We start from the raw sequence: 22451 nt of genomic DNA on the forward strand, positions 1-22451 counted from the left end.
CTCTGCAACTGCGCATGCTCAAATACATTTAAATAATGAAAAATAAATGTTGCCTGCTGTCCTGCATGATTCCTCACTACAATAGTTAACGTTCCCTGATTTGTCGTAAGACCTCTCTATGATAGATTAACAGTAGGATATAGACTATAGAAAATACTCTTGTCAAACAGCCCTTCAAACGGGACAGTATTCAGTCCTAACAAAATAGTATAAAATGGAACAATTCATTCATGATGTAGGCCACTTTTACGTGTGAACTTTTCACAGAATGTCAGTTAAACTTTGAAAGTACAACACATTAAACCAGGACAATTAAGTAGCAGAACATTTTATTACGTTTTACAACAATTATACAATTGAGACACGTTCAATTATCAGTCTTCACATGATTAACCCAGCATTATTTTTTAAAACAAAACTCACAAACGTATTCACACACACACACACACACACACACACTAGCTACAACCTCACATGATAGCGGGGACAAAACATCAACAACATAATTATTTTCAAACAATTATCTGTACATGGTTATTTTCTCCATTGAGAATTTATAATCCGGGAGAAAAAAAGATAATCGAATGATTGACAGAGAAAAATACATTTACAGTTGAGTTCACAGGGTTTCACTACTATGGTCATTTAGACTTCCTTCTCTTAGCCTGGGTTGGACTGGCACCTGTTTCTGAAAGGACACAGAGGAAAGAGAGAGGGGGACATGTTTGAAGAGACAAAGAACTTTAAATAACAACTTAAGCTATGCAATAGTAAGTTATGTGTGAGAGTGTGTGTGTGTGTATGTCCTCAATCAGTGGGAAGTGTGTGTACTGTAGTGTACTGTATATGTGTGTGTACCTTTAGCAGCGACAACAGCGCTGGCTCCAGGCCTGGCTGGTCTCTTCCTCTGCACGCTGTCTGCCACCGTCTCCTCCTCCACCTCCTTTTCAGCACGCGAGCTCCGTCTGCTGGGACCTTTCGGCTTCTCCACGGCAGCCCTGATAGATTCCCGACAGAAAACAGAGCCACGGACAACAGGGGAGAGAGAGACAAGAAAAGCAGGAGAGGTCATTTACAGAGATAATAAAAAGAGTAACTCTACAGTAGCTACTCAGTGAAAGTTGGAATACCACTCCGGTATTCCACAGTTGGGAAAACCGCTTCGGACTGGGCTGTTTTTCCTCGTCTACCACAGATACTGTCCGTCTTCACCCCAAACGGTATCCGATAGATAACGAAATGGTGGACAAGACAGGGCTGCTGCGTGCGTCCTGGCAGCACTCACGCTTGTAAATACATACCTGGGGACTAAGTTGACTGGAGTCTTTCTTTTCTTTGCCCATCTGTGATAGAAGTGGAAAAACAGCGGTAAACTAAACTGTGATGATGCTGAACAAACATGGCTTTAGTCCCCCAACATACTCTTAATGATTATAATCATCCCCAGAAAATATCATCATCATCATCATCAGACATGGCCACATTCATTACTCAATTTGTAAAGTCAAGTTTTTATGGAGTGGTAGTGCTTGTGTCGTCTTTTGACATGCATTAAGTTTGGATATAGTTTGCATGCTAAGCATACATACCAAGTGCTGAGGCCACGTGGCTCATTGGGTTTCGCCATGTACCCCCCTGCCCTGGCCAACCAAATAAACTCCCTGAGTTTCAGTAGAGTTACATTTCTGTTTACAAACATGGCACTTACTGCAGACTAGGCCAACTACTTAATACTGATGTTAACCTTAAAGGCAATGGAATATCCCAATCACCCCTGGCATGACAAGTATTTATTTCATACAGACATTAAAAAGAACAGGGTTTCATGTGTTAGTTTGAAATCTGTTTTGATAACCTCACCCTTGCTCGGTTACTGTGGCAACTTCTTCTGCTGTAGAGGGAAAAAATACAAACAAAAAAGTTACTAAATATCACAGCAAAGGGCATATTATGTTCACAGCATACAGGGTATCTGCACCAACGCTGCTAAATCGTGGCCGGCCCAAAGAAAATCAGGATGGTAAAACGTTTTCAGTGTAAATTTAAACGACCAAAACCAGATTATGTAGAAAAGATAATATAGCTATATTTTTAAATAAGATAATCTTTGAGAACTAACAATCACCCAAATAAAAATGTGACAGTCAGCGAGAATCTGAAATTCCCAAAATGTCATGGCATTGCCTGTTATAATGCTTGAGTCACTCAGATAGCATAAGAACAAGGCATCAGCCATGGCAAAACGTGTAGAATTGCAGGAAATTAGCTTTAAAAACAGCAAAATGTTGTCTCTGCGGCCAAGAGAAGGGCCTCTAAAACTGCGCCATTGGCCACGCCCAAACATATGGCACATGACATGAAGTTCAGAGTGGAATGTTAGCTAAAAAGACTGGCAACCTGGCTAACGGTGCTCTAGGATCTGTCCAAATAACCTTATTCATTATGATCTTCAAGGCAAAACGGATCCTAGATCAGCACAGCCTGCATGAATAACTTGCTCTAGTATTTACATTTTATGGTGCCCTCATGATCTACCACAATTCTTTGCATACATTATGGATGTTCCCATTTGTGCTTTGTTACCAAGATACCATATCATGTCATGACCATGTCATTACATAAAGGGGCCGGAGCATTAACCATTTTGTTACAGATAAGTTAGTGTGACAGTACTTACCAGTCTTCTCAGTAGCAGCAGGCTCCTCTTGCTGTGGAGGTTCAGGTTGGACTGACACTGGGAGAAAGGACATGGTGGAGGTTATTATTATCAGTCAAAGTTTGACATGTGGGGGATAAGTCACTCAATCAAATCATTGATTGATCGATCGATTGATATGTACCTGGGGTGTTGTCTGCAGGTGCTGGGGGCTCTGGTGGGGCTGGCTGGCTGGGAGGCTCCATGGCTGTGGGGGCAGGCTGAGCCCCCATAGGGGTAGGGGCCACTGGGGAGGATATGGCTGGGGAGTCCCCGGGGGGGTTGGAGGGTCCAGGGGTGGCAGCAACAGGAGAGGTGGATGGGGACAGACTTGGGACTGGGACTGAGGCTGAAGGAGGAGCAGGGACAGACGTAACAGGGGCAGTAGTAGGGGTTGGGGTGGTGACAGGGACTGACACTGGGGGAGGGGTGGTGGGAGTAGAGGCAGGAACAGGGGACTGGGCTGGTGCAGCAGGTTGAGCAGGGACAGGAGTTGGAGCTGATACAGGAGGAGTGGTGACTTTCAGAGGAACAGCAGCAGCTGTGGTCCGAGTCTGCGCTCCAGACACTGTGGCCTGAGTCTGGGTGACAGATGCAGGGGGTGGAGGGAAGGCGTGAGGGGGCACAGCCCAGTTCGGCCCCCTCTGGGGATGGGAAGTCCCCTCTAAAGGTTGGGCAGACCGTGCCTCAGCAAACTGCTGGGAGTCTGGTGGATTACCCACTGGTGCAGAGCCAGGAGCCTGGGAAGGCTTTCCCTGGGAAGCAGAGGTGGGGGACATAGGTCTCTTCCGGGTGCTGGTTGGGGCACCAAGACTGGAGCATGGAGGGGACGCTAGGGGCTGCTGGACGGGAGATGAAGCAGACGCCAAGGCTGTGGGAGAGGGGCTGGGACGGGGGGATGGGCTCGATTTCTGGCCAGGGGGCGCCTCACCCGGGGTCTCCGACTTGGGAGTGCCAGGGCTTTGCTGCTGAGGACGAGGCAGGGTACTAACAGGGACAGGGGAAGCCCGTCTAGTGGCCATCTGGACCTGCCCAACTAGTGTTCGGGCAGGCTGGGAGCTAGCCACACTGACCACAGCAGCCTGGGTCGAGGCCGGGGCTTGGCCCTGGGTTGGAGCAGTGGTGAGCTGGATGTTAGTGGTGGACACCTGTATGGGCTTTACCATGGTGACCGGCTGGGACACCACCGTGGTGTTGGGTGCCACAGACGATGTAGGGACCTGGAAGATGGCGGTACCGGTGTTAATAAACACAGGCGTGGTGATGAACGGGGGGCGGGGGCCACGTGTCTGCTGGTTGGTCTGCTGGGGTCGGATGTTCTTATTGGGCATGGCCACCATAGCGGAGACGACGGTTGCGGGGGCCTGGGGGGTGGGAGCTGGGGCGGAGGTGTAACTGATCTGGTTGGGGGAGATGGTGGCAGATGATGAAGGGATCTGCAGGACAGTGGGGACATTGGTCGGGGGCTTAGGGCTAGGAGTTGGTTTGGGGCCAACGGCAGGGTTTGGGTTAGGTTTGGGGCTGGGGGTTGGTTTGGGGCTAACGGCAGGGTTTGGGTTAGGTTTGGGGCTGGGGGTTGGTTTGGGGCTAACGGCAGGGTTTGGGTTAGGTTTGGGGCTGGGGATAACGTTGGGGAGGGGACTACTGTGACTGACGCTGGCGCCCACACTGACGCTGAGAATAGGAGTAGGGTTTAGAGTAGGGCCGGTGGTAGTGGTAGGGTTTACGTTAGGGGTGCTAGGCTTGATACTGGAGCTAGAGTTAGAGTTTAGGTTGGGGCTGTCAGTTGGGTTTAGATTGGGGCTAGGGCCGGGATTAGCATTCAGATTGGTATTTGCGTTGCGCTGCAGGTTAGGACTACCGACTGGATTTGGGAGTTTTGGGCTGGGGGTTGAGCTAGGCTTGGGTTTAGCTTCTGGCTCGTTCACAGCAGCAGTAGTAGCAACAGTGGTAGCCCCTACATCCGAGCTCTGAAAAAAACTGGATGGGTTCTCTGAAACTATGGAGGCTTTAGTGCTCTCCTTGCAGGCAGCATCCCCAGCCGGAGCACTCTGAGTGGGCCTGGGAGGCACGCTGGGGGTGGCTGTGTTATCCAGCAGCTGGTTGAGGGAGGTAGGCGCATCCCTGAGAGCAGGAGAGGCCTCAGATCCAGACCCCTGCTGAGGAGTGCTCTGTACAGGCTGCCTCTCCCCTGTCACCACTGTCTGCTCCAGCCCAGCTTTAGCCTCCTGAGGAGTGCCTACACGAGGGCTAGCCATCCGTGGGGCGGAGAGCTCCCTCAGAGGCTGGGGCATCTGCCGGTGCTCTACACCTGCCATTCCCTGCCCTTCCCTGGGCATCTCAGCTGGGTTACCCTGCATCCCCTGGAAGGGGGTCTGTATCTGCTGGGGCTCCAGGCCTACCCCCGCCGCTGGTGGGAGAGAGACCGGTCTAGAAGGCACCAGGGTGGGGCTCAGCATCATGGTCTGCCCTGTCTGGGGGTTGACCATCTGTTGCTGGTGAGAGGGGGATGGGAGGGTGATTTTGGTCCCCTTCTGCCTCCCTGGGCTGGGGTTAGTGACTTTGCGGCTGGAGGCAGGGCTGGATCTGCGGCTGTTACTGGGACTGGCTCTTTTAGCCTGACCTCCTCCAGACTGCTTGTCCGGTTTGCCCTGGCCCGTGTTGGCAGCTCCACTGCCTGTAGGGAAAGACTGCTGACCGTTATTAGAGTTACCTCCACCGCTTCCATTGTTGCTGGGCAGAGTTAAGCTGGGAGGGGCCTGCCCTATGGCTTTGAGAGTGGTGGGGTTGAGCCCACCCTGCTGGTCGAAGCCCCGGCTAAGGTTGGGCTGCCTAGGGGGCAGAGGGATGTTAATCTTGGGGGGGAACAGACCTGCAATGGAGGCGTTCAGCCTCTCAGGGGAGAGGTTGATCTCAGAGGGCTCAGTGCTGGGTGGACGATTGGTTGGGGTGAGAGGATGGTGGTAGGGCCTGGGACTGGCCCGGTTGGGTGTTTTGGGCCTGGAGCTCTGGGAAGTGGTGGGGACGTTAGGGAAGTGGAGGCCTGGCATGGGGCCACCCTGCTGGGGCTGAGGGGGCATCTGCTGCTGGGGGCTTGCTCCAGGGTGCTGGGGTGAGGGGCCGGGGCCTTGCTTCATCATGTGGGTGTTGGGGCCCTGGTTCACCACCATCTGTTGGGCCCCGTTCCCAGGCGGCATCCCCATCTCCTGGCCCCCGGGTCTGTCCTGCAGGGAGTTGGCCGCTCCAGGGGCCTCCTCAGCCCCAGTACACTGGGGACCCTGCCCTGCCTCGGGGTGAGACATTCGTCTGGCTGCCCCAGCCATCTACATAGGTAGAGCAAGAAAAACAGGACACTTTATTTATACACAGACAAATTCAATAAGCATAGAACATTCACAAGACAATAACAATAAATATGATATATACACATTTCAAGCATCCAGATAGTGTGTCCAACCTGTGGGTTGACCATGAGGGGCATCCCTCTGGGTTTATCTGGAGAGGGAGGCACTCCTCCGTGCCCCTGGAGGTTGATCATGACAGGCATGTTGCCCTGCTGGGAACCGGGCATCCTCTGGGCCTCCCCGGGGTTCACCATGCCCCTGGGGGCGTACTGCCCGCCTGGAGGGAGGGGCATCCGGCTCTTAGCCTGCTCCTGCTGCATCTTCATAATCATCAGCATCTGCTGCTTTAACACAACAAGGAACCAATTATCTATATGATCCATAGTCAAAATGGAAAATGTGTATTTTGACCACATGCACACACACACGCAAGCCTGGAAGCAGCAAGTACACATTGGCAGTACATTATACCTGTTGTTGCTGTTGTTGTTGTTGTTGTTGTTGTTGCTGCTGTTGTTGTTGCTGCTGATGAGGGTGCATCTGTGGCTGGCCTTGAGCCGGACCCTGAGCTCCAGCCACCCCCTGCTGCTGTCCAGGAGGAACCTGCAGTCCCTGCATCTGCTGCTGTTGTTGTAGTAGTTGTTGTTGTTGTTGTTGTTGCATTTGCTGTTGCATTTGCTGTTGCTGCATTTGCTGTTGCTGCATATGCTGCATTTGTTGCTGCTGTTGTTGATGCTGTTGTTGTTGCTGTTGTTGTTGCTGCTGTTGTTGCTGCTGTTGTTGCTGCTGTTGTTGCTGCTGCTGTTGTTGCTGCTGTTGTTGCTGCTGTTGCAGTTGTTGCTGCTGTTGCAGTTGTTGTTGCTGCTGTTGTTGTTGTTGTTGTTGCTGCTGTTGTTGTTGTTGCTGCTGCATGAACTGCATGGGCACCTGCTGTAGGACTCTCTGGTCTCCAGGCTGACCTGGGAAACCTGACATGACAGAAGGATTGATAAAAAGCCACTCAACTAAAATATAAAAAAGTGTGAGTGAGCAAAGAAACATTCAAACTGCATACCTGCAGGCCTGTTGGTGAAGTCTGAGAGTTTGGGTCCGGAGGGGTCCATGCCCACTCCCTGTTCCCCACTCAGCCCTGGCAGTTCTGGGTCCTCCAGGCCAGTCCCAACATCCAGACCCCTGAGGAGAGAAGAAGAATACCTTGATGACAAACCATGTCCAATAACGAATACCTTGTGCGAATATATACTGAACAAAAATAAACGCAACTTGCACCAATTTCGACGATTTTAATGAATTTCAGTTCATATAAGGAAATCGGTCAACTGAAATCAATTCATTAGGCCCTAATCTTAGGCCCTACATTTCACATGACTCGGCAGGGGCGTAGCCATGGGTGGGCCTGGGAGGGTATAGGCCCACCCACTGGGGAGCCAGGCCCAGCCAATCAGAATGATTTTTTCCCCACAAAAGGGCTTTATTACAGACAGAAATACTCCTCAGTTTCATCAGCTGTCCGGGTGGATGGTCTCAGACGATCCCTCAGGTGAATAAGCCGGATGTGGAGGTCCTGGGCTGGCGTGGTTACACGTGGTCTGCTGTTGTGAGGCCGGTTGGACGAACTGCCAAATTCTCTAAAACGACGTTGGAGGCGGCTTATGGTAGAGAAATTAACATTAAATTCTCTGGCAACAGCTCTGGTGGATATTCCTGCAGTCAACATGCCAATTGCACACTCCCTCAACTTGAGACATCTGTGGCATTTTAGAGTGGCCTTTTATTGTCCCCAGCACAAGGTGCACCTGTGTAATGATCATGCTGTTTAATCAGCTTCTTGATATGCCACACCTGTCAGGTGGATGGATTATCTTGGCAAAGGAGAAATGCTCACTAACAGGGACGTAAACAAATGTGTGCACAATTGACAGAAATACGTTTTTTGTGCGTATGGAAATTTTTTGAGATCTTTATTTCATGTTTCATATGAAACATGGGACCAACACTTTATATGTTCCATTTATATTTTTGTTCAGTATTGCTTTTGATTTCAATAAACTTACCCTAGCCCCTCGACCGGCTGCTGTCCCTCCCCTACTTTGGGCTTCTTCTTGCGTGGTGGTTTCTTCTTCTTGGGTTTGGCCTGACCAGGTCCTCCAGTCCCCTGCTTCCCCCCAGGCCCAAACTGACTGGCAGAGATGTCACTCTGAAGCAGATTGACCAGGAGAGGACTGGTCAGCGTCACATCCTTGTTCACTGGAAACCCCCCTGCCTGAGCACATGGCCCTCCCATGGCCATCTGACCCCCGAACTGGGGGTTGAAGTTCATCCCGTGACCCGGGAAGTGGCCATTGCCCACCTGCATGTGCTGAGGGCCTCCAATTCCCATAATGCCTTGCTGCTGACCCTGCATGTCCGGGAGCATCTGTTGGACACCGCCCATGTCGCCTGTAGCACCACTGGGGTCTCCGATAGCGTGTGGGTGTTGCTGCGCCACCTGTTGTTGCTGCTGCTGTTGCAGCATGGCTTGTTGTTGTTTTTGTTGTTGTTGTTGTTGGAGCTGCTGTAGCTGCTGCTGGACCAGAGGATGACCACTGGGGAGTCTCATCTGTTGACCGTGCATACCCATGGCCTGGTTGGGATTGCCACCAATGGGGACCTGAAAAAATTAAGGAATGAGCGAGTTAAATAATACCCTTAATGCTACCCTGAAGTAAAATTGGTGGATGGTGCAAATAAAAAATGAAAAAAATGAATTAAATACCTGTTGGGGCTGCTGCTGAGTCATCTGTTGTTGTTGAAGTTGTTGCTGCTGTTGTAGCTGTTGTAGCTGCTGCTGTTGTAACTGTTGGAGCTGAGCCATTTGCTGCTGCTGTTGATGCTGCTGCTGTGGAGTCATAGGTTGCTGCTGTTGGCCCACCTGAGCCTGCTGGAACTGAGCCATGTTACCGGGCACGTTAGGAGACGGACCCCGCATCATCTGACCTGGCATGACCCCAGCTTGACCTTTCAACCCAAACGCCTGCTTGTTTCCTTGCATTTGTTGCATCTGTTCCATCATGGAGTTTTGTTGTTGCTGCTGTTGTAGGAGCATCGCCTGGTGCCCCGGCCCTCCAACCATCTGGCCCTGGCCGTGCATCACCCCCTGGCCCTGCTGTGGCATCAGCTGTTTGGGTGGGGTCATGCCTCCTCTCTGCCCTGGGTTGAGGGGTCTAGAGAGTACTGTCTGCCCCGGACCCCCACCCTGGACCATCTGGCTGGGGGACGAGGACACGGGCTGGCCCTGGAGGTCCATCATCTGGGACTGGAGGCCGGGCTGGGGCTGGCTCATACTGGGCCCGGAGTTGGTGCCTTGGGGCTGGCCAGCCATGCCACTGTGGAGGCCCATGACTTTGGGCTGGGAGTGGGACGGACCCTGCATGGTGTTGGGGATGGAGGCTGACGACTGGGCTCCTGAAATCAGATCGTGACAGAAGAATGACACTGACGAATGCAGCCTAAATCATATCACTGTGTTAGTCTGCTCTTAAGCCTTTTTCTATGGTATACAGCATATCTGAAAGGTATGTGCTGATCTATTCTATTCTTTGTACCTGTGTGGGCCATAGCCTGGCTGCTCTGGAGCTGCGGAGTGGGTCCTCCCCCAGGGGTTCCTGGGGCGCTAGTCACCTGACCCTGGGCAAAGTTCTGGTTCCCTGAGACGCTAGGGAACCCCATGGGCAGACGTTTGGGCATGCCTGTGATCAAACATCAGCATGGGGAACTTCATCAGCCCAGCTAACACGGTCATTATAGTGAGTCTGTATTACACTGTAACTGTCTGAGCACTACTTTGAGGTAAGCGTGAATTGTGATACCAGTAGGGCCGGGACGATACCAGTTTCATGATACTCGCTAGTATCGTGGCAAGGAAACAAAACACAAAGCAGATTTCATTAATTTAGGAAAACTTCCCTAATGTTGGAAACAAGCATCATTATGCTGTCATCCAGCTATAGCACACAATATTTTACATACAGGTTTTGAAAGGACCAGAGCGTTATCTGCTTCGTGTTTCCATTTTTGCCATGGAAAAAATATCAAAATACCGTCATATCCCTAGATACCAGCAATTCTAACTATACAGGTAATACTTCAGGAGATCATCTGTGGCCATGCAACAAACATACTCTATGAAAGTGAATGAATCATTTGTAGTCATCTGCAATGGTTTAGTTTCTTACCTCCCATTCCTCCTTGATGAACCTGAGGTCCAGGCTGCCCATGTTGGGGCATTCCCATGAACCCTTGCTGCATGTTACCCTGCTGTCCCAGCACCACCCTGCCCGGTGAGCCCACCCCTTGAGGGAAACCCTGTGGGGTCGTAGGTCGCGGGCCTAGCTGGGCCTGACCCATCATGGGAGGAGTCCCTGGAGAACCCTGCTGGAAGGGGGAAGATGAAGACCCAGGGGACTTGGCTGTGAGGTTACCCTGAGGCCCTGCTGACGGAGGCAGAGGTGGTGGAGGTCTAGGGAGTCCTGCCACCCCTCCAGGCCCACCTTGAAGACCTTTAGGCTGGGGGGCAGCAAATTGACCAGCCCCTGGCTGCTGCTGTTGCTGGAGCTGCCCCATAGCATTAAACACTTGGCCAGCCTGCTGGCTACCAAACGGGTACGGAGGTGGAGGGTGGCTGGGGGTCTGCACCGTAGCCAGGGAGGGGGGACGTTGACCCATCTGGGCCTGGGGAGGGGCCTTCCTCCAGGCTGGGCCCATGGGTCCTCCCTGGGCTGGCGGGGGCTGGAGGACCCCTGAGGGGAGCTGGTTCCAGCCAGAGGGTACAGGCATCTGGCCAGAGGGATGGAAAGGGGGACGGGGGCCACCAAGCTGGGAGAGCTGGGCCTGTTGCTGGGCCTGCTGCAGCTGCTGGAGGGCGGCTGGGTTGAGCTGCCTCCCTGTCTGCATGACCTGTGGTCAAAATACAGTCAACTCCTGATACAGTTGATCCTTGCATTACGTGGTAATATTGATAGTGATTATAATGCATGGTTATTGTTGAGCGCCATTAGTGATTGTATACCTGAATGTGGTGAGCTGCCTGGGGGGGCATGGGGCCTTGGCTGTGGAGACCAGCCTGGGGATGTTGAAGCTGCTGCTGCTGCTGTAAAGACATCATGGGGTCCATTGCATCTAAAGGAGGGGAAAAATATATATATGTTCACTACCTTTGAACAAGTTGCATATATTTTGGATGTGTGAATGAGTTAACTGGTTGGTTATTAAGCAAGTATGTCTTCACCAGTCTGCGATGGGGGTCTGGGGTGCATCTGTCCACTGCTGCTGGGGACTATGGCCTGACCAGACATACCGGGGCCAGGGGGGACCATCGACGGGTTGCTCATTCTCATGCCTCCTACGAGAGATTGTAGGGCTTGACATTAATTTCTTTAGCCACTTGTCTTTTAGAAAAGTAGGATGTTGTTTTTTTACTTGTCTAAAAGCTTAAGTCACTTGTCCCCCCCAAAAAAAAAGTCTAACACCATTGTATGATGCAAGGAAACACTTTACAAAATACATTACTATCTTTTTTACCATAGAGAATAAGACAATGTAGGCTACACTCTACCTATTCAAACCTGTCTCAAAATACAACACTGCCCCTTTAAGGCTCTCCTGGCGGATGGTTGGCCACCCTTGGTAGTCTATAAATTACAACCAAATACTTTTTATGTCTTTATAAAATAATTCCCTCCAGGGCTTGACATTAAGGACATCCCGTCATCCCAGGGACGATAAATATGTCTTTGGTTCAAAACACCCTGGGACGATAGATCCAAAATTCATACTACCACTGCACATTGAAACATGTAAAAATAAAAAAATAAAGCAATGAGGCTAATGCGACAGATCAGACCATTTAGCATAAAATGTTGATAAAGTTTTATTTATTCATATTATATAGTAGGGAAAAAAAGTATTTAGTCAGCCACCAATTGTGCAAGTTCTCCCACTTAAAAAGATGAGAGAGGCCTGTAATTTTCATCATAGGTACACGTCAACTATGACAGACAAATTGAGAAAAAATCCAGAAAATCACATTGTAGGATGTTTAATGAATTTATTTGCAAATTATGGTGGAAAATAAGTATTTGGTCACCTACAAACAAGCAAGATTTCTGGCTCTCACAGACCTGTAACTTCTTCTTTAAGAGGCTCCTCTGTCCTCCACTCGTTACCTGTATTAATGGCACCTGTTTGAACTTGTTATCAGTATAAAAGACACCTGTCCACAACCTCAAACAGTCACACTCCAAACTCCACTATGGCCAAGACCAAAGAGCTGTCAAAGGACACCAGAAACAAAATTGTAGACCTGCACCAGGCTGGGAAGACTGAATCTGCAATAGCTTGGTTTGAAGAAATCAACTGTGGGAGCAATTATTAGGAAATGGAAGACATACAAGACCACTGATAATCTCCCTCGATCTGGGGCTCCACGCAAGATCTCACCCTGTGGGGTCAAAATGATCACAAGAACGGTGAGCAAAAATCCCAGAACCACACGGGGGGACCTAGTGAATGACCTGCAGAGAGCTGGGACCAAAGTAACAAAGCCTACCATCAGTAACACACTACGCCGCCAGGGACTCAAATCCTGCAGTGCCAGACGTGTCCCCCCCGCTTAAGCCAGTACATGTCCAGGCCCGTCTGAAGTTTGCTAGAGTGCATTTGGATGATCCAGAAGAGGATTGGGAGAATGTCATATGGTCAGATGAAACCAAAATATAACTTTTTGGTAAAAACTCAACTCGTCGTGTTTGGAGGACAAATGCTGAGTTGCATCCAAAGAACAACATACCTACTGTGAAGCATGGGGGTGGAAACATCATGCTTTTCTGCAAAGGGACCAGGACGACTGATCCGTGTAAAGGAAAGAATGAATGGGGCCATGTATCGTGAGATTTTGAGTGAAAACCTCCTTCCATCAGCAAGGGCATTGAAGATGAAACGTGGCTGGGTCTTTCAGCATGACAATGATCCCAAACACACCGCCCGGGCAACGAAGGAGTGGCTTCGTAAGAAGCATTTCAAAGTCCTGGAGTGGCCTAGCCAGTCTCCAGATCTCAACCCCATAGAAAATCTTTGGAGGGAGTTGAAAGTCCGTGTTGCCCAGCGACAGCCCCAAAACATCACTGCTCTAGAGGAGATCTGCATGGAGGAATGGGCCAAAATACCAGCAACAGTGTGTGAAAACCTTGTGAAGACTTACAGAAAACGTTTGACCTGTGTCATTGCCAACAAAGGGTATATAACAAAGTATTGAGAAACTTTTGTTATTGACCAAATACTTATTTTCCACCATAATTTGCAAATAAATTCATAAAAAATCCTACAATGTGATTTTCTGGAATTGTTCTCATTTTGTCTGTCATAGTTGACGTGTGCCTATGATGAAAATTACAGGCCTCTCTCATCTTTTTAAGTGGGAGAACTTGCACAATTGGTGGCTGACTAAATACTTTTTTCCCCCACTGTAAGCTCAACAATGCGCACATGGCTATAGGCTACACGCGAATGTTCCAAAATGCAATTAGCGGGAAAATATCCGTTAGAAATTAAGAAAGGGGAGATCTAAAGATGCATCAGCTAGCATGGGTTACTAATATGACTAGGATTCTGCCTTTGGCTGCTGGACAATAACATAACCTTGATTTGAAAACCAATAGGACATCAAAAACAAATGCTGGTTTCAATGCCATATAAATGTTTATAAAATAATCCCCTGAACATTCCTATGGTCGTATTTTAGGCTAGGCTACTTTGAAACAAGGTAAGACATACTTCATAAAATGACTTAAAAAGTCCAGGTTTAAAACAATGAAGTTTATGGTTAAATAGTTTCAACATGCTGACTGCCTCTGCTCATTAAGGTGGGTGATGTGCGGTGCGCAACAGGCACTGTCCTTGACTCTCCGGTCTTGTGACAGAATCAAGCTAAAGGCTAAAGCCTTGATTCTGTCCACATACTTGAGGCACGGTTCATTCATATTACTATGGCTGACCCTGTAAAACAACACATTTCACTACACCTATCCGGTGTACTGTATGTGACAATAAAACGTATATATATTTGTCAAACATAACTGGTGTTTAGCCTATATTTAAGTTATTAAAAGTCTCAGTTTGGCTACATTTTCTGGCACCTCCCTCATGTCAGCAGCTGTAGCCAATATGCATATCACCTACACTTTGACATGTAGGCTTTTTCTTTTAATGTACATGATCAATAGATTTGAAAATTATTCCAATGTTAGCCTCCGATCCAATTCTGATCAGAGTAATTGTTTGATATTGTGATTTGTGTGTGATTTTTTAAAAACTTGTCTATTTGGACAACTTAAATCTATTTTCTTCTTGTCCAACTACTTGTTTTACTTGTCCCGGACAAGAGGACAAGAGTTAATGTCAAGCCCTGGATTGGTATGGAGGTTTGTTTATATTTTAACAACTAAAATATTAACAATGAATGGATATACACTACTCAAAAAAATAAAGGGAACACTTAAACAACACAATGTAACTCCAAGTCAATCACACTTCTGTGAAATCAAACTGTCCACTTAGGAAGCAACACTGATTGACAATAAATGTCACATGCTGTTGTGCAAATGGAATAGACAACAGGTGGAAATTATAGGCAATTAGCAAGACACCCCCAATAAAGGACTGGTTTTGCAGGTGGTGACCACAGACCACTTCTCAGTTCCTATGCTTCCTGGCTGATGTTTTGGTCACTTTTGAATGCTGGCGGTGCTTTCACTCTAGTGGTAGCATGAGACGGAGTCTACAACCCACACAAGTGGCTCAGGTAGTGCAGCTCATCCAGGATGGCACATCAATGCGAGCTGTGGCAAGAAGGTTTGCTGTGTCTGTCAGCGTAGTGTCCAGAGCATGGAGGCACTACCAGGAGACAGGCCAGTACATCAGGAGACGTGGAGGAGGCCGTAGGAGGGCAACAACCCAGCAGCAGGACTGCTACCTCCGCCTTTGTGCAAGGAGGAGCACTGCCAGAGCCCTGCAAAATTACCTCCAGCAGGCCACAAATGCGCATGTGTCTGCTCAAACGGTCAGAAACAGACTCCATGAGGGTGGTATGAGGGCCCGACGTCCACAGGTGGGGGTTGTGCTTACAGCCCAACACCGTGCAGGACGTTTGGCATTTGCCAGAGAACACCAAGATTGGCAAATTCACCACTGGTGCCCTGTGCTCTTCACAGATGAAAGCAGGTTCACACTGAGCACGTGACAGACGTAAAGAAAAAAGTATTTAATAAGATTATTTCATTCATTCAGATCTAGGATGTGTTATTTTAGTGTTCCCTTTATTTTTTTGAGCAGTGTAGTTCAACTTGTCACTTCCCTGTCCCGGGTTAGTATGACATAATATGAGCGTTAGGTACCTGGGCCTGGTTGTCCTGGGAATCCCACATCCATCCTCATCTGTCCAGGCGCTCCGATTGGTCCGTTCACCCTGACCTCCTGACCTCTGTTGTGCCCCATGGCCACATTGATGGCTCCTTCACCTGGACGAAACAAACAAAAACAACAACAATCAGGGTCTAGGTACTTTTCTGGACGCTTTCACTTTTGGGCCTGATCATAGCCATCGCTGCTGCTATCTGCGTACTGTACATACCTTCTATCTGTACAGAGAGTATGCCCAGGTCTCGGAGCTGCTGCTGGTTGTTCTGGGCCAGCAGCCTCAGGCGCTCTGCCGCTTCCCGGGGAATGTTAAAGGTGACACGCACACTGTTCCACGGCTCCACATGCTGCGGCTGCAGTCTCTCAGAATCTGGGGAGGGATAAGAAGACAGAGAAAGAGAGGATGAGATAAGGAGGTTGAGAGGTACAATAAAATAACTCAATATCATGGTTCATTTTCAGTATAGAAATAATACAGAGGTCTGAAATGATGGCTTTCAAACATTGTCAAACTACTTTCAGGATACATTCAAAGTAGATGTAAAATGTAGGAAACTGTTTAACCAGTTAGAAAGGTGCACCACGTCACCACCCACTACTAACCTAATTCAAGCATACTAGGCATCCTGTTAAGGATGTTGTCAAGTTTCTCTTGGAAGTCCTCGTCATCCATATTTCCCTGAAAGGCAACAAAGATAGTGAAATCCCCCTCTCCTTCTTCCTCTCCACCTCGCTCTCCAACTCCATCCTGCCGGTGCGATATGTCATTGCCATGGTGACTGCCAGCATCCTCTCCAGCATCCTCGCCGACTCCTGAGTCCCGGTCGGAATCTGAGTCAGGATCCCCACCTGGGACTGCTGTCCACTCGGAAAGCTCCAATGGGGGGTGTTGATGTGCCATCCTCCCCTCTCAGTAGGACTGGCGTGGGGAAGACTGGAACCGTTTATGCTATGGAACCAAAAGAGGACTTTATCTTCCATGATATACCCAATTGAGACAAATATTGTAAGTTATATGAATTACATCACGTAAATCCATGAAAATGTATGTCATGTAATTAAATCTACTTTCAATGGAAAGATCATAAGAAAGTGTCAATGTACATCAAAGATATAGTCTTGACTTGTTACAGATTTGATTAGTTTGATGAGAGCAAGGAGAGAGATAGGCTCACTAAAACTATACAACAAGTAGCCTAACGCAATTTAAACAGCATGAACTTGCATACACAAGCAAGGAAGTGTCAAGATATGTCTTGACCATAATAATGGATAACAAATTACTGACCTTGATTCTAGTTGCTATGTCAACTTTGCTATGATGAAGGCAACAGTACAGTTGGAACTGTATATAAATCCTAAACAAGTTAGCTATGTTGCTGGTTTGTGAGTTCATAGTACCCTAGCCCAGGATGTACTCTTAAGGAGCCTACCGTTCCTCCTTAAGGTCGAAGGACCTTTTACAGTGCCTTCGGAAAGTATTCACACCCCTTGACTTTTTCCACATTTTGTTATGTTACAGCCTTATTCTAAAATGGATAAAATACATTTTAAAAATCCTCAGCAATCTACACACAATACCCCATAATGACAAAGCGAAAACAAGCTTAGCCATTTTTGCAAATGTATTACAAATAAAAACAGAAATACCTTATTTACATAAGTATTCAGCCCATTTTCTATGAGACTCGAAATTGAGCTCAGGTGCATTCTGTTTCCACTGATCATCCTTGAGATGTTTCTACAACTTGATTGGAGTCCACCTGTGGTAAATTCAATTGATTGGACATGATTTGGAAAGGCACACATCTGTCTATATAAGGTCCCACAGTTGACAGTGCATGTCAGAGCAAAAACCAAGCCATGAGGTCGAAGGAATTGTCCGTAGAGCTCCGAAACAGGATTGTGTCAAGGCACAGATCTGGGGAAGGGTACCAAAAAATGTCTGCAGCATTGAAGGTCCCCAAGAACACAGTGGCCTCCATCATTCTTAAATGGAAGAAGTTTGGAACCACCAAGACTCTTCCTAGAGCTGGCTGCCCAGCCAAACTGAGCAATCGGGGGAGAAGGGCCATGGTCAGGGAGGTGACCAAGAACCTGATTGTCACTCTGACAGAGCTCTACCGTTCCTCTGTGGAGATGGGAGAACCTTCCAGAAGGACAACCATCTCTGCAGCACTCCACCAATCAGGCCTTTATGGTAGAGTGGCCAGACGGAAACCACTCCTCAGTAAAATGCACGACAGCTCGCTTGGAGTTTGCCAAAAAGCACCTAAAGACTCTCAACCATAAGAAACAAAATTCTCTGGTCTGATGAAACCAAGATTGAACTCTTTGGCCTGAATGCCAAGCGTCACGTCTGGAGGAAACCTGGCACCTACGGTGAAGCATGGTGGTGGCAGCATCATGCTGTGGGGATGTTTTTCAGCAGCAGGGACTGGGAGACTAGTCAGGATCGAGGGAAAGATGGATAGAGCAAAGTACAGAGAGATCCTTGATGAAAACCTGCTCAGGACCTCAGACTGGGGCGATGGTTCACCTTCCAACAGGACAACGACCCTAAGCACACAGCCAAGACAACACAGGAGTGGCTTTGTGACAAGTCTCTGAATGTCCTTGAGTGGCCCATCCAGAGCCCGGACTTGAACCAGATTTGAATAACCTGACAGAGCTTGAGAGGATGTGCAGAGAAGAATGGGAGAAACTCCCCAAATACAGGTGTGCCAAGCTTGTAGTGTCATACCCAAGAAGACCTGATGCTGTAATTGCTGCCAAAGGTGCTTCAACAAAGTACTGAGTAAAGGGTCTGAATACTTACGTAAATGTAATATTTCAGTTTATTTTTTTTATAAATTAGCAAAAATTTCTGAAACTTTTTGCCTTGTCATTATGGGGTATTGTGTGTAGATTGATGAGGGGGGGGGAAACTATTTAATCAATTTTAGAATAAGGCTGTAACGTAACAAAAGGTAAAGGGGTCTGAATACTTTCCGAAGGCACCGTATGTTATTTTCAGAGGTAGACATGGAAACCATGTGTTTGTATTAATACGATTCCACTCCAGCCATTACCATGAGCCTGTCCTCCCCAATTAAGGTGCCACCAACCTCCTGTGCTGTACGTACACTTTTAACCAGCTTTATCACAGTTGCAGCCTACAGTATTTTTCAGTGACAACACGTTTCTCGCGGCCTTCTTCCATTACACACAGGTGTTTGGAGTATGCTAAATAGCACAGGTGGTCCCTCTGTCTTCTGTGAACTAGTGATGGGAAGTTCGGCTCTTTTAACTGACTCTGATCTTTTCGACTCATTCAGTCAAAAGAACGAATCTTTCGACTCATTTCGTTCATTTGAGTCAATAATGCTCAGAGCACGCAGGACACCCTACCAGCGAACATTGAACTGAAAACTCGAAAGAGTCATGATTCTACGAGCCTATCATTCACCATAGGGGGCTTATTGGAGCTGTCATCTTAGCGGTTAAGAGCATTGGGCCGGTAACAGAGTCCTCGAGCCGACTAGGTAAACAAATCAGTCGATGTGCCCTTGAGCAAGGCACTTAACCCTAATTGCTCCTCCTAAATGACTAAAATGTAAATTTGTGACAATTGTAAACGTGTGCTTTCAACAACGTACATTTGTTGATTGGTAGGCATACAAATACGATTATTTCTTGATACATTTGAAACGAGGTCTAGCTGTGGCTGCAATCTGACTAGATTGTGAACGCCTCTTGGCGGAATGCATTGCTCACACAATTATTCTGCTGCTCTGTGGTACCCTACATACTTCTCATTGCAGAGAAGAAACTAACGCCCGTAGCGTTTGGCCGGAGCAAGGAGTCTGGGTAGCCAGGTAAGGCGATAAGCACAGTCGTTCGCGAACTGCAGCCCCCCAAACGATTCGTTCTCGAGTTTGATGAGCAGAATAAACACACGCTCTAACATGGAGATATGGCCGTGTGGGAACACTAAACCTATTAAGTTGTGTTACAATTTAACCTGTCTCTTGGGATTTAAATTCTAGCTGATATGAAAGATAACGTCCTTATGCTTCCAAACATACCGCAAGCGATGCGTGTTAATGTTCAATCCAAGCGTCGGGACTCAATGTAATGGAACTGCGAGTCATGATCAAGGGCTAGTAGTACCCATGAGAATACCCCTGGTAATTGTTGTTCAATGTAGATAAGATAGCTGCCGATGTTCAAAGTTTCGAGAGTTGTTATTTTACTGTATATCAAGCAGTCTTAATGGTTATAATTAGCTAGCTACAAGGTCCAGCGTTTGATACAAAGTTGCTTATCACAATCATGAACATGACACGTAGCGTTAGCTTTAAGCTAGCCTACCTAACTGTCGATGCGTTAACGAACACCAACGGCTAAAGTGAACACCAATAATAACTAACTAGCTAGCTACAAAAATAACAAGCCATGTTTTAGCAATAACTAATAAGACTAGTACTACAAAATATGTAAAACCACCGCACTATCTGGCAAACGCGATATAATAATTTCCTCGATAGGCTAACGGTAACGATTGATTGCAAGGCCTTCGCTAGCTGGTCATCGACTAACAAGATCTGGCTTGACAAGCCTGCGTAGTGCCGAGCTAGCAAGCAAAAAACAACAACTTGTACTTGTCGAACATGAACGACGTTAGAGATCACCGAAACGCCAATTGATGACAAAGTTACTGTCATTACCCACAGTGCAATATATAAAATAAGAGAACCTAGCTTTACATCACGACACACAGCTGAGCAAAAACAACTATGAAGATCTTAACAGCTAGCTCTGGCTAGCAAGATCCAGCAGTTAGCATTAGCTAGCTACACTTCTAATTGCTATTCACTATGCACCGCTTAGTTGGCTAGCTGATAATGCGTATGAAGTTATTTCATCAAATTCGTTCCAGTTAACGTTACGTTCCTGCTGCTACTTAGCTAGCTAGCTACAACTTCATCAACCAAATGTTAACAGCAAAGATAACAATGCAATACTTACCAGATAAATCCATTTGGGAGCAAGTCCAACGATGTAATATCTGATAGCTAACAAAACATGAACTGGGACCAGTGGCAACCAATACCGCAACAGGAGAGGCTTTCCAATCGGAATCAGACGATAATTTTTCTTTCGGTTTTCTCTGTATTCTCAGAAAGAGGTACTCGCATACTTACGTCGTAATTCTTTGTGAATAAATTATGCGTTTAAAACATAGCGTACGACCCACGGACTGATAATCCTCTTTTTTTTAGACTGGACAATTTTCTTCCTGAAATACGCTATTTGCGGCTGTGTTTGCGTAGCTAGATTGGTATTATCAAGAAAGGAAGAGGCGACGCGAGAGGGATACTCCGCCCAAAATCTGTCCACGAAAATGATGACCACAAACTGAGGTATTTTTGTATGGAGGTCAATGAGTGTCGAACCAAAAAAATGAATTGCTAATTTCATACGTGAGGACATACAGAGCCCCTCTAGTAATTTAATAGGTTATGTCATAAACCCTATAAACCCTAAAAGTTCCAGAATGGGTTGAAAACGGCAGCCATATTGGTCAGGGAGAAATCCAAACCAGTCTAATTGGAATGAATGGCAGTAGAGGGATAATCCTGATTTTAATTATGCAGGAAAATAAAAGTAAGGCATGTGATATTTCAGAATTGTTGTCAACCGAAAATATTGTCATATAGTTATAAATACAGGTTATAGGGGGCTTATAGCAATTTTATGTATACAAATTGTTGGGTTCTATTTTTCTCATAATTGGATCTGTATGTGATGAATAGTTTGGAAGGAATGCATTAATGAGGAGCATAGGTTTGAACTGTACTGATATGGATTGTTTCACATAGCAGGCTGTGATTCATGTGGGGAACGTTAGGGGGTAGGTCAGATAGGACTTGTATTTCTTACAGATACGAACACTCTCTTTGTTGTCTGTGAAACCGTCCTTGAACGTGGGTACATGGAGTACAGATTGGAGGGGTGTCTTTTGGGTGCTGACTCCACAGGTTATTATGATAGCAACTTATGCCTGGGAACGGTGGAGCGCCAAGGGGTGGGACTAACCCGTGCACCAACGGATTGGCTGAGTAAAGTCTAAACCACACTCAGTCCTTTACTCTGATTGGCCAGCAGGGAGCGGGAACTATCTCTGTCAGAGTATTTGAAGAAGAACTTAGAACAATGGATCAGTTCTCTGAGTGCCCTGCGTGGTATTTCTGTGGACCCGTATATACGAACCTTCATACTTATCATACATACATTTTGCATATAATAAATTAAGCTTGGATTGAAGATCTATTGATTCTTATTCCAATACCAGATTTGAATTACGCAATTTCTAACAAAATCCTCTAAACTATATGTAAACAGACCATACATTTCTAAATGTTTGTTTTCTCAGAAAGCTGTGAGTGTTATTACATGACACAATATTAGTACTTGTTGCATTTACAACATGTCTAAGTCCTATCATCAACTGATTTCAGCCAGTGTATGGCTGTGGATTGACAACAATGTTTGAATGGAATGTTGGCATATTAGCAGTTAATTTGAAATAATTCCTCTAAAACTGGCTGGCTAGCTAGCTAATAAACATACAGTGCAGATCAATTCTTCAAATTCATAATTGTACTCTATCTTATCACAGCACTGGCAAACCATGGGTGACCAACTCCCTGACCAAAATGGCTGACCTTTATCCCATCATAAGAAAGTTCACATCGACGGGGCCGCAGTGGAGAGGGCCATGAGCTTCAAGTTCCTTGGTGTCCACATCATTGAGGACTTATCATGGTCCTCTCACACCAGCACAGTCGTGAAGGCACGGCAGTGCCTCTTCTCACTCAAGAGGCTGAAACGATTGGGCATGGCTCCTCAAATCCTCAGGAACTTGTACAGCTGCTCCATCGAGAGCATCCTGAGTTGTTGTATCAGCGTCTGGTATG

General features: G+C 47.2%; 1 protein-coding gene across 1 annotated transcript; it reads right to left on the reverse strand.

Moving 5' to 3' along the window:
- Positions 1-312: 312 nt before the first annotated feature.
- Positions 313-20842, reverse strand: LOC121546581 (nuclear receptor coactivator 6). Its single transcript, XM_045209283.1, has 20 exons — positions 20500-20842; positions 16093-16438; positions 15704-15859; positions 15468-15590; positions 11306-11419; positions 11087-11196; positions 10254-10974; positions 9624-9767; positions 8795-9483; positions 8094-8689; positions 7094-7212; positions 6877-7007; positions 6511-6738; positions 6153-6383; positions 2841-6018; positions 2678-2734; positions 1861-1891; positions 1302-1343; positions 859-998; positions 313-688 (listed from the first exon to the last, which is right to left on the reverse strand). Exons 2-20 carry the CDS (start codon positions 16388-16390, stop codon positions 642-644), a joined length of 7155 nt encoding a protein of 2384 aa, XP_045065218.1. The 5' UTR covers positions 16391-16438; positions 20500-20842; the 3' UTR covers positions 313-641.
- Between the last annotated feature and the right edge of the window lie 1609 nt (positions 20843-22451).

The sequence above is a fragment of the Coregonus clupeaformis genome, chromosome 30 (assembly GCF_020615455.1).
Source record: "Coregonus clupeaformis isolate EN_2021a chromosome 30, ASM2061545v1, whole genome shotgun sequence".
NCBI classification, from domain to species: domain Eukaryota; kingdom Metazoa; phylum Chordata; class Actinopteri; order Salmoniformes; family Salmonidae; genus Coregonus; species Coregonus clupeaformis.